This window comes from Glycine max, chromosome 20 (assembly GCF_000004515.6).
Source record: "Glycine max cultivar Williams 82 chromosome 20, Glycine_max_v4.0, whole genome shotgun sequence".
Classification (NCBI taxonomy): domain Eukaryota; kingdom Viridiplantae; phylum Streptophyta; class Magnoliopsida; order Fabales; family Fabaceae; genus Glycine; species Glycine max.
Window position 1 is genome coordinate 3,715,698 of NC_038256.2, and position 13,274 is coordinate 3,728,971.

The 13,274-nt window shown below is 29.5% G+C and overlaps 2 protein-coding genes across 2 annotated transcripts; both read right to left on the bottom strand.

The window, feature by feature from the left end:
• Positions 1 to 295: 295 nt before the first annotated feature.
• LOC100784766 (uncharacterized) lies at positions 296 to 1,525 on the bottom strand. Its single transcript, XM_003556707.5, has one exon. It carries the CDS (start codon positions 1,386 to 1,388, stop codon positions 414 to 416), a length of 975 nt encoding a protein of 324 aa, XP_003556755.1. The 5' UTR covers positions 1,389 to 1,525; the 3' UTR covers positions 296 to 413.
• Positions 1,526 to 7,827: 6,302 nt separating this feature from the next.
• On the bottom strand, positions 7,828 to 8,939 carry LOC100792361 (uncharacterized). The gene has a single exon (XM_003556669.5). The coding sequence runs from the start codon at positions 8,809 to 8,811 to the stop codon at positions 7,939 to 7,941; it is 873 nt and encodes a 290-aa protein (XP_003556717.1). The 5' UTR covers positions 8,812 to 8,939; the 3' UTR covers positions 7,828 to 7,938.
• Between the last annotated feature and the right edge of the window lie 4,335 nt (positions 8,940 to 13,274).

Below are 13,274 nucleotides of genomic sequence, written 5' to 3' on the forward strand. Positions count from 1 at the left end.
TAGGGAGACTCATCCTTTCTTTTACGAGTTTATTTGCTCATTAATGTTGGGTAACCATTTGATTGTGGGTTTCATTTTGCTTTGCTGTATTTGGTGAAAGAAATTCAATAGATTCCTGAAAGAAAAAGTCCTGGGGAAAAAAAAAAACTCAAAAAAGTTCGGCTATACTAGTATGCAACTGTTTACCGAACTTCTGTAGCCGAGAAATCAAGGAGATTTAGCTTAATGTGAAGAATTATTTTCACCTACACATTGTTTTAAAAAGAAGTTAAACAAAAAATATAAACAACAATGGTTTACATAAATTAAGGGAGTTTAAATTCCTTAGTACGGTATTCAGTTCTTACATAAAAATAAAAGTAAAAAAAATCAAGTTACCCTTATGTTTTCACATTGATCACTACATGCATAGCTTAAACAGCATTGGATACCTTTCCATCGTCATGGAAGGGCAAGCCAATAAGACCTTCCTTCTCAAACTCCTCCACAATAACTTCTCCATGATTAGGCTTGCAATATGCGTACAAGACCGTATTGAACGCAATTTTAGAAACCATAAACACCGCAACGAAATAAGATTGCGACACAATGAACACCCAATAGCTCACCACAAGAACCCAACCGTCACTAGTTCCGTTAAGATCTTTTGTCACAAGTAAGCCGTTCAACACAACGATCACTTCGAAAAAACCATAGACGAAGAGAGAAGACAGAGCCACCCTTTTCATTCCTCTGACCAACCTCGCACTTCTCTTGAGGGCCTCCAAACCCCAACATGATTCCAAGATCACAATCACAGGCACCAAGGTCCAGTTAACTTGCAAATATATAAGAAAAAATAGCAAAGGAAGTGCAATAAGGAACCCGATGAAGTAGTAAAGGGAAGAGTATGAAGTTGTTACATTGAAAAATATAGCACCACAAATGATAAGAACCAAGAGAAGGGCATATAAAAGAGAAACGAAAAAGATGATAACATGAGAAACGATGGTGGTGGCGAGGAGGGGCAAGAAGGAAGTGGAGATGGACTTGGTGATTGTGGATTTGAGGTTCAAATTCAATGATTGGTCATTGAAGAAGTGGAAAACGCTGTAGGTGATGCTAATGACTCCACAGTTTGAGAAGATAAAAGTGAAAAGGGAATAGAGGAGATGAAAGAAGAGAGAGTGGTGTTTATAATTTGGGTTTGTTGTAGAAGAATAATTATAAGGATAAGGGATAATGTTGGTATAGAAATGGTTGAAGAGGTTGGAGAGGGTGGGAGAGAGTAAGAGGGAGAATGAAAGGGGAAAGAGGAAGATTAGTGAGAGAGTTAGTAAGTGACGAGAGTGTGCTTCGAAGATGTTCCTAGTTTCACAAAAGATGTGCCAGAAGTTGTTTTGGGCCATTGGGGATGGATATTTTTTGCAGGGATGAGTTTTGTCATGTTTTCCATTCTCTAACTAATGTTCCATTTTATAAAGAAGTCTTCTGTGTATTAACTTGGCTTACAAACGTGTTTTTTCTTTAAAGAGATTTGAAGGGTTCCCACAAAAGCCTGCTCGGAAAGTAAACGACTTTTCTAGCATGAAGAAACAGAGGGGAAATTTCTTTAAAATAATTGGGTTAGAATACTGAAATATGCTAAAAATATATTGCGTGTATGTTGCAATATAATAATTGTTGGCTCACATAATCGGTTTGATTTTGATAAATAAAAAAATGTCAAGTTTGTATTAATAATAATAATAATAATAATTTATAACTATTAATAATCCCACTTGGTGTCCATATTTTATTGGACAATTTTATCCTTAAATCCCTTCATAAAATTTTTAATTTTTCTTCAAACCTACAGTCATTTTCCACTACTTCTATATTATTAATTCAAAAAATATATAATACTATGATCAGAAAAATCCAAAAAATGCTTAAGTGTTTACAAATTATAATTATTTTTTTATGTATTTTCATACTTTGAAAAAATGCTTTATGATTTTTTATTGTTAATACTATAAAAAATTAAAAAGATAAAAAAGTAAGGTTAGTATTAATTTAATTTATTCTCTCTCTTTTTTTAGATTCATTTTAAAGCAATTTATCTTACAGGACAATATCTATTTTTCAATGGGGATAAAAAAAATTATTACACATATACAAATAAAAAAAATCTTGTAAAAATAATTACCATGATTAGGTCAATAGGATAAACGTATCAATTTGTGATCATTTAACTGGTCAAGGTAACCTCTAGATAAAATTGTGATAGCTCAGCATTGATAGATTGCTGGCTTTTAGGTCCCTTATTTCATGTCATGTTAACAATTTGCACGCTATTTTAGGTTATGTAGGATATTCCTACAAACCTTTTCATTTGTGAAAATTACTTGAGGTAGTTTATATATCCTTACTCCTTTCTGTTCCTTTTTTTTTTCTATGCACGTTCATGTTACGACGTATATGGGGTAAATTTATATGAATATATTTTAGTGGGAGTGATGCAATACAATCGTACATGTGTCAAGGTCTATTCCGTAGACTTGTTCATGGTCATTGTAAATGAAGTCGAATGAAAGCTGTTTTTCAATTAGTTTGAATGGTCATGGAGAATTAGAAGGAAACATATTCATTCTTGGTATAAACATTCACTATTTTTTATCAATAGTGTTAAAATTCATTATGAAATGGATGAAAAATTAGTTTATTTGGATGATAATAATGTTTAAGTATTGACAGAAAAAAATATGAATTTGAAACTAACCTCATCCAATTGTAGATCGTTTTGGATAGTATTGTTGTGATTATCATTAGTAACTTGTTGTTGTAGTGAATGAGAGACTGCACAATGAACAAAAATGAATGAATTGATTGCATATATAGATAAGAGTAGTGAACATTTAAAAATTTCAAGCCAGACGTTACTACTATATACAACAATACTAACCTAAAAAGTGATAAATTTATATAAATATGCTTTAGTGGGAGTGATGTAATACAATCCTACATGTGCAAGGTCTGTCCCGTAGACTTGTTAATGGTCATTGCAAATGAAGTCATGAATGAAAACTATCTTCTAATTAATTTGAATGGTCATGGAAAATCAGAAGAAGACATATTCATGCTTGGTATAAAAATTCACTTTTTTTTATCAATTGTGTTAAAATTTATTATGAAATGGATGTAAACTATAGGAATTTTAGGAATTTTATCAGTAGCACTGTAACTTGCTTGTTTATACCATTTTTGTATGACATTTTCTACTTTTCATGGGTGTTGTGTGATTTGTAATCATAACCCTTCACTTACAAAATGTAGAAGTAGTTAACAAAAGGCATGTCATATTATTGTCTTGGTCCATACGAAGTAACACGTTTACTGGCATATTCATCATTCATTCATATTCTCAGTGGTCATTTGGGATCATGCTTAGTAGATTGAGATAAGAAAGGCTACAAAAATGTCATACACAGTGCATGATCACTCTTTGCTACTGGGTATGAATCATAGTCACTCAATAAATAAGTTGCCTAATAATATTTTATCCCATATGAGTTGTACCATCAAATGGAAATAAAAGCATTGTTTCTATACAACGGAAATAATAATATAATAATATAATAATTAATAATTTTATCCCATATATGAGCTTTTGAATTAATAATTTGCTTTACCATCAAATCAACAAAAGAAACTCATCGATGTGGATGCAGCTGTCACATCATCATTTCTATACAATGGAAGTTATTAATAATAATAATTATTATTATTAATTAATAAAATATATAAATAAGTAAATAAGTAAAAGTTGATGTCATTCACTTCAGTCTCATTGGAGCCACATTTGCATTTCTTGGAAACGTACATAGCAAAACGAAGCGCATTAAACACAAAGATAGATAAAGGTTTAGTGTAATTTTTTATCAATTTAATTATTTGTTTTATTTGAATAAATTAAATTTTAAAAGTTAAATTTTAATCTTTTATATATTTAAATTATATTTATTAATTATTTTTTTAATTTTTTTTGAAACATTAATCTTATGTTAACATTTAAATTTTAAAATAATTAATTTATTATAATGACAACTAAAAGCACCATGACAGAAAAACGCATTAGAAAGGCAAACGTCTTGGAAACAAAAAAGCGTATTGGAAAGGCAAACATCTTGGGAACATAATACAAATAATTAATTATTACATATTTATATTTACAATGGAAATAAATTAATAAATGCATCTGGAGCAAAAGCAATGCAAAAGACAAAAAATATTAAATGCACAATAAAATTAATAAAATTCATTAATATTAATTAATAAAAATAATAAATGCAGGTTGACAGTGACATTTTTGGGCGGGAATGAGGGCCCTTCACATTGCGACACGTAAGTCCTAACGCGTCCACATCAGCATTGTCAGGGCAAAACAAACTAAGTTTTCTCCTGCAAAGAAAATGAAACACTACTTATTGTTGTATTGAACAAATTTATGATACGAATTTGAATGTACTCAAACAATTTTAAAATATGGTAAAGAATGTTCAGGAACACCAAAAAGATCAACATGGTTCAGGAACACCAAAAAATTAAATCTTTTTCACTGCAAGAACTAACAAAACAAAACAAAGACAGAACAAAAGAAACATGAAATGCAAAGGAAGAACAATACTCAACCACAGTCAAATAAGGCTGAGGAAAAAAAATTAAATATTTTGTACCGACAGAACCCAGAAATCAAAACAAAGTTTCTTTTTTTTTAGTCATGCAACATTATAAGTTTATAACATATATATATATATATATATATGTATATGCAAGAATCGAAGCCTCTTCCGTCTTGCCTAACACCATCAAACACAATAATAAACCCAGATCAAACACCATCATCACTAATGACTGTTGCAACATTACAGATGGTAACTAAGAAAAGGCCACAAAAAAGTAAGTGGAAAGAATGAGGACGTCGGAAAAAGCTAAGGAACACAAAAAAATTTAAGCTTTTGTATTGTGAGAAATAAAGAAACAAATAAAACGAACATGTAGACAGAGAAACAAAGAAAAAAAACTGTTTGAGATAAAAATCGAAGCTTTTTGGAAATAAAAATTGCAGCTTTAGTGTCTTCTTCCACCTTCTCTACATACAATAGTGATTGTATTGTGAGAAGTCAGAAAACAAAATAAAAAAAATTAAGTTTTTGTATTGTGAGAAGTCATAAAACAAAATAAAGGCATAAAAAGGTGGGTATAGGAAAGAATGAGGACATTGAAGAAGGTTGAGGAACACAAAAAAATTTAAGCTTTTGTATTCTGAGAAACAAAGAAACAAAGAAAACGAACCTATAGACAAAGAAACAAAGAAAACAAACTTGTTTGAGATAAAAATCGAAGCTTTTTGGAGATAAAAATCACAGTTTTAGTGTCTTCTTCCACCTTCTCTGCATACAATAGCGAGAAGTCAGAAAACAAAATAAAAAAATTTAAACTTTTGTATTGTGAGAAGTCACAAAGAAAACGAACATGTACTCATAGAGTTTTGAGATAAAAATCGCACTTTTAATGTGTTCTTCCACCAAGAACATGGTATAGAAATGCAAACCTAGAGAGGAATGCAAATATGATATCGTTGTCATGGAATTTGAGATAAAAATCATAGTTTTGGTGTTAAAAATCACAGTTTTAGTGTGTTCTTTCACCAAGAACACGGTATAGAAATGCAAACCTAGAGAGGAACGCAAATACGATATCGTTGTTGTTTCGGCCAACAAAAATGAAACCAAAATGAAAATGGAATTAAAATGGAATATGGAGAGGAATGGAGAGGAACGAAAATGGAAGATGAAGAGGATGCAAATGTGAGTGTATCGCGAAAACCCTTGGAGTTCACTCAATTCAGAAGCAAATTAAAAATGCAAATGTATTTGGAAAATACAAATGTCTTTGGGAACAAAATTGGTGCATCGATAATGATGTCACATTTAATTACAAAATGACAAAAACAATAAATGAAAATGAAAAAAAAAATAAAAATACGCAAAATAATTAATGCACATTAATAGCGATGTTTTTGGACAGGGATTTGGGAGGAATGGATGACATGTAGGCACTGCGGTGGGTGTCTATATATATATATATATATAAAAGTAATCTTGTTATTAGTATATAATATTTAATAATTTTATTGATGATTAATTTTTGTCAAAAAATTTGACTGTTCACTTCTGGTGAAATTTTTTATTTTCTATCATATTTTTTTATCCACACAGCTAGCACCCAAAGACTTGTTGGTGTCCAAGTATATGCTTGAAGGTGGAAATTTTGTTATTGAAGAAAGTTTTAGTCTTGACTTTAATTAGCTAGTTGACATATAAACGCGTTTTTGTTAGTTCGTGGAAAGCCCCGGATCATAAAGGAGACGACTTTTTCCAGCACAAAGAAAAGAAGTAAATAAGTTAATTATATTTTATATATAAATATAATACGAAGAATTTTCTTTAAAATGTTATGATAAAAAATTGAAATATGCAAATATAATATACTCTCCTGGTTTCTAATTATAAAACTTTTAAAAAAAATACTTGTTCTTTTTTATAAGATTTTTTTTAATTTCTAGATATATTAATTATTTTTTTCTTACTTATTATTATTTAATTTTTTTTCTTTCCAAACATTAATGAGAATCAAGTAAGTGAATATAAAAAGAATAAAAGATAATTTTGGTTTTGTAATAATTATCTTTTTAAGAAATATAAATTAATTAAAAATATCTTATAATTAGGAAGAAAAAATTGTTTGTAGTTGTTGTAGTGTGCAATATACGATAATGGTTGCTCAAATAATCGATTTGGAATAATAATAATAATAATAATAATAATAATAATAATAATAATAATTTCTTCAAGTAAAAACAAATATTTAGAATATGTCAGAAAATATATATTGTTTTTATTGACTTTTTGACAACATAAACTTGTGCGGTTTGAAATAAGTCAAATCAATAAATAATGGCGACTTTTAAAAACGGAGCAATGAATGATAATATGTACAAATTATTATTGAAATTTTAATATTGGACTTTTCCTCAGCTGAACTTTCAAGCAGTACATATATAATAAAATTATTCATTTTATTTTTTCTTTCCAGTTTAATAGTTGTACATTTCCTCGAAACTCTCCGGGTTAGTGTGCAAAAGCAAATTATCTGAATTGTTGACCAAATGACCAACCTTTCCTCAAGGCCTAGGATAGGTAAGAATACCATCTGAACATACCCTATCATGCCTTGGGTGATTGCCAAATTGATTGATAATGTAATTGTAAAAATTGCACATATCATCTGGTCCCAATCATTACCACTGCCACATGTAAGATAAGTGTAGAACAAAAGAAAATCAGCTAATTATCGTTTGAAAGAAAAAAATCATTCTGATCAGCATCCACTGTAAAGAGATGTTGCATTCTTACAACAAAAATTTAACAATCAATTGGTAGAAATTTTATAATTCTTAATTAATTAATATGGGTTGCATATTATATTATAATACTTATATTACTCATTTACATTTAAATGAGTTCAATATGATCTGTTTAAGTGAGTCCATTAGACTGTCTAAAAAATTGACATGGGCTTAATGAACGAAAATCAGCTTGTTCCATTAGGGGATAATGAAAATCCTAATAGGTTTAAAACATAATACATGGTTATGGTCTCAATATACCAAATCAATAAACAATTTCTCCTCTCCCATCTGAATAGAAAACGAAGGTCCAATAAGGAATAAGATGATTTGATTGAGAAATATTATTAAATCAATTGTTTGTGACCACTATGTGTTGATCAAGCTCTCTATGAATCTAGATATTATGGTACTCATTTGATATTTTATAAGATTTATTAAAAATAACCAAATGACTTGAATAACATTCTTTTTATCAGTAAGAATAAAAGATAAAACACATTAAAAATTTATAAACAACATGAGAGACGCGAATTTCCATCATGGAAGGCCAAGTTAACATATTCCCTCCCAAACTCCTTATCTGCAATATTTTCACCATGATTGGCCTTGCAATATATGTACAAGACCGTATTGACCGCAATGTTAGAAGCCATAATCATCGCAAACAAAAAAGAACATATCACAATTATTGCCCAATTAAAAGTAATTCCATTAAAAAAGCTCAGCGCACATGACCCCGTACAGAATCCATAGAAGAACAAGGAAGATAGAGCCACCCCTTTCATTCCCTTGATCAACCTCGCACTTCTCCTGAAAGGCTCCAAACCCCAGCATGATTCGACCACCACGATCACAGGCACTAAGGTCCAGTTAACTTGAAGATACATAAGCACAATCAGCAAAGGAAACGCAACAAAGAACAACCCGGTTCCGCGGGCAAGCTCAGCCATGTTGTGAGTGAGAAGAACCAAGAGAAGCGCGTATGAAAAAGATATGCAAATGAAGACGGCTTGGGAGATGAATGTGGTCGTGAGGAAGGGAAAGAAGGAAGCCGGGATGGACTTGATGGCGGATCGGAGGTTCATCATGGCAGGTTGGTCGTTGATGAAGAAGTGGAAGACGCTGTTGGTGATGCTGATGACTCCACAGGTGGAGAAGAGAGAAATAAAGAGGGAATATAGGAGAAGAAATAGTATGAGAGAGCTAGGGTTTGTGTTGGTGGTGATTTGTTGGTGAAGGTGGAAGAGGGTGGGAGAGAGGATGAAGGAGGAGGATATGGGGAAGAGGAAGAGGAGGGAGAGGGTGTAGAAGTGAAGAAGGTGTGCTTTCATGATGTGCTGAGATTGAGAAATGAAACCACAGAGGTTTTGGGGGGCCATGTCTGGGAGGAGAATAACGGGAAAGTGAAATTTTGTAAGGATGATTGAGTTTTGCTGAACTGATTGTTCCTCTTGATTTCGGTTTCTTAAAGAAGTTGAGGATAACCATAATTTATTAATCAAATGGTTATGAAGTGGTTCTAAATTTGAATTCGATCGAATTCTAACATTAAGATATAAAATAAATTATCTTGACAAAATAATAATTCAGACCTAATTAAAATGTCTTATTAAATATAGTCTATATTTATATTATTTTCTTATATATCATTAACCAAAAGTTGTTAATTTCTTTTTAAATTATCAAAAATTATAAATTAAAAATATTTAATATATAAATTTTTTCAATTTTATTTTATATGTTTTATATTGAATAGTTTATATATTTTTATTTTTATTTTTATTTTATCAATTTATAATTAAATTTTATAAATTCATATGTAAATTATTTGCATATCTTTTTTGCTAATTGATTTTAATATAAAAATTAATTTTACTTTAATTATTTACATTTATTCATAGATAAGACAATAAAATACTTACTTATTTATTTAATTATATTAATATTATTTTTTATGAATTATTTGTTAACTATATATCATTAATCAAGAGTTACTTTTTTAAATTATAAAAATTTATAAACTAAAAAAATTAATATCTAAATATTTTTTTAATTTTACGTAAATAGTTAGAATAAAAATAATTTGTATATTAAAATTAATTTTTAAAAAATATGTAAACAATTTACATGTTAATTTATCAAATTTAATTAAAAATTGGTAAAATAAAAATAAAAATATGTATACTATTCAAAATAAAAAAAATAAAATGATATAAAATAAAATATTAAAAAATAATATATTAAATATTTATAATTTATAAATTTTGATAGTTTTAAAAATAATTCTTGACTAACAATACTAAAAAATAATGTTAATATAATTAACTAAATAAAACAAATATATTAGTAATTTATTGTTATATCTATAAATAAAAGATTATGAATTTAATTTTTATTAAGATATTTTTTATTTTTTACTTTATTTAATATTTTTTCACATAAACATCATATTTATTCTAAAAAATAAGAATAATAAATATCTTAATTTAAAAATAGAGAAACCAAAATCATAAAGTTAAAATTATATTAAAATCAAAATTATAATTTAACCTAAAATTTACTATTCACTAATTTTATAACTATTAATAAATTCCACCTCAAAAGTAATGTATCCGAATGTCGTCCTGCTAAATATAAATATATATATATATATATATATATATATATATATATATATATATATATATATATATATATATATATATATACTTGACTTGACTAGTATTTATGCAGTTACGCTTACATGACGTTTTTTTTTTAAGATTTGTTTTGTAGGTTACTAGAAGCAAAGGAAACGACTTATTCATCTCAGATAGAAAAGGGAAATAAATACGCTTAATTTTCTTTAAAATAATGTCGAGTTTTGAAATGGAGAAATAAATTATGACAAAATCTATAAAATATTCAACTTTTAATATTGAACTTTCTCCATGTTTGAACCTTTCAAAAAATAGCTTCCAATCGATCCATTATTTAATGATATATTCTCACATATATAATAAAATTATTAATTTTTATAACAACTTTAAAAACGAAATTCTAATCGCATTGAGATTGAAATAAGATTACAAAATTGGCTTTTATTTTCATGCCATATGTAGATTTTATTCATTTTTTCTCCTTTTTTTTATACAATCTCCTCTTTCATTTTGTTTTTATCTTCTTTGTTGTTTCCGTATGCTTAAGCAAATTCACTAAATTATTGACCAATTTCTCACTTGTTATTGATAGCGGCAACTACATTTTTCAGTTAAGAGATGTGAAAATAAGTTGTTTCACCTATTCTATAAATAGATCAATCCAATTTGACTCATTTAAGGTTAATTCAAAAAAAAAAAAATATCCAACCGGACTCGTCATAAGTTATTGGTTATACCGATTGGTATACTAACCTACCTAAAATTAAAAAAACATTTTATTTTTTTAAAATAAAACTTTTAAAAAAATAGAAAAATAATTTTGAATAAATTAAAAAATATTAATTAAATTAAATCTTTTACTATCTCCACATAACACAACAAGACATTATCACAATCTAGAAGCCTAGAACTATAATAACAAAAATTTTAAAAATAATCTTAAAAAAGTGCTAAATAAAATAATGTTGAGCAATATTACAAAATACCAAAAGTTTATTTTAGGTGGGTTTTATTCTATTTCTAGTTAAATGAACAAAACAATTTAAAGCCTTAAAACATATTACAAAATACTAGCAAGTTATTTTTCTTAATAGGTACCACCGAATGCATAAATCGACTGATACGATATTGTTCTAACGTAACCAGAGGTCTCAATGTCAAGTCCTATGTATGCAGTTACATTAAATACTCAAAGAGAGAGTTTGTCACCCATAATAATCACACAAGGCTCAAATAGGATTGCCTCCCATGGAAGATACTTGTGGTCTATATAAAAAGAATATTATTTTTTAGGTGACTTATGTGGGTCGACCCAGCCCACCATGAGTTCAACCCAAGTGGGTCAGGTCAAGTTTTACAAGCAATTGTAAATTTCTTCCCTTTTTTGCGCCTTAGTGATAGCTGCAAAATTTCAGTTAATTTGATGGTCATTTTGGGTTAAGAATGATTACAATTTCTTCACTTTACTATTTCTTTTAATGAAATAAGAACATTTCAAGTGCTTTGGAGAAAATTGATGCAAAAACTGAAAGAAAAAGTCTTGAAGAAAAGTTGAAAATTGGGACAGCTCGCTTAGCGCACAAGACAAGCCCAACGCATCTCCTTGCTTAGTGGTCAGCTCACGCTTAATGCGAAGAAAGCTCATGAAGAAGCCCAAAGGCGTGCCTAGCGTGAAAGTCCACGCTAAGCGCGAGGTCACGTGAAAATTAAGCTACATTAGGCTTATAAAAGGAGTGGGAAACAAAGGAGAAAGACACACCTACACACCGAGACGCGGAGACTCAGAGCTCTTTAATAAATACATCCTAAGTTTGTGCATCTCTAATAGGGGAAACCCTCTTTCTATGTTCATTATCCCCCTCCTCCTCTATCAACATTAGTTCCTAAAGTGTAAAGTCTCTCATGACAATGAGAGATTAAAACCCCAATGTTAGGAGCCTAGCAGCCAAATTTCCTTGTAATGTAATCTTTCCTTACTATCTATTTAATGCAATGCCATTTTTATTGTTTCTTTCCTATGCTTTATTGTTATTGTATGGCGTGATCATCCATGCATTTGTTTTAAGGGTTATACATTGGGAAATGGTAATTTCTAAAGAATTGGGAAAGGACATCTAAACAATTCATAGCTAGGGATAGAGTGACTTTGTTTTGCCTTTGTATACATCTCCATGCTTCATGCGATTTACTATTCTATCTTTGCAAAGGTATTTGGGAAAGAGAATAGATAAATTACGCTCTTCATCGTGAGGGACCAGGGTTAAGTATCTTAGTAGATATGAGTGGAAATTGGAATAGTATTAAATAGAGAAACACATTAATATTGCATCAAGGATAGTTATGTATGCTAGACCCCAACATATTTTAAATTCTAAATATATCTTTAAGCATCATTATCTTTATCTTCTACATTTCTTATCTTTTACTTTAATCTCTTATCTCTTTAAATTTTTATCTTATCTCCTAATCTTCTATTTAAATTTTTATCCTTCTTATCTCTTATATTCTTTAAATTTTACATTTAAATTTCTTATCTCTTGTTTGTAAATTGGGTTTGCATCAATTTAAGTACAAAAAAAGTCTCTATGGATTCGACACTCGAACTTTCAAGTACTTTACTACTTGAGACAATTTGGTGCACTTGACAATTAGTTAACGCCTAGCCTGACCCAAACTCGTGGTGGACCGGATTAATCTGTGAGTTTGGGGCCATTTTGGCAGCTTTATTTTCAAGCCAGCCATGCATTATCATACTTTGACCAAGATTTTGTAATAAGTCTGAGGTCCTTTATGTCCTTTGGTTTGTCAACCTTCGGGGTGAGCACTATATTAGTAACACCATTTGAATCTAGGAACACTCCTTCCAAAATCCACTAGTTGCATGCATTGAAGACACCACTACCACAAGTACCACAACAATGTTGATAAAATATGTCAGATTAAAACCATCCATCCCGGGGTAGAGTCTGGGCTCCATATTGAACATTGCTTCTTGGAACTCCTCAAAAGAGAAAGGTTGGATCAGCCTTACATTGTCCTCCACATCGAGTTTCGGATCAATCTTGTCAAGAACAAGATTACAATGATCATCAACTCCATCAGAAAGACCTTCAAAATAATCAAACATTAGATTATAAAGATCCTCTCTTCCTTCCACCTTGCACCCACCCACATCCTCTAATAGACACAAGATAACTATTCTA

Excerpts from the sequence above, each read along its gene's own strand:
- LOC100784766 (XM_003556707.5), bottom strand. The coding sequence starts at position 1,388 with ATGGCCCAAAACAACTTCTGGCACATCTTTTGTGAAACTAGGAACATC.
- LOC100792361 (XM_003556669.5), bottom strand. The coding sequence starts at position 8,811 with ATGGCCCCCCAAAACCTCTGTGGTTTCATTTCTCAATCTCAGCACATC.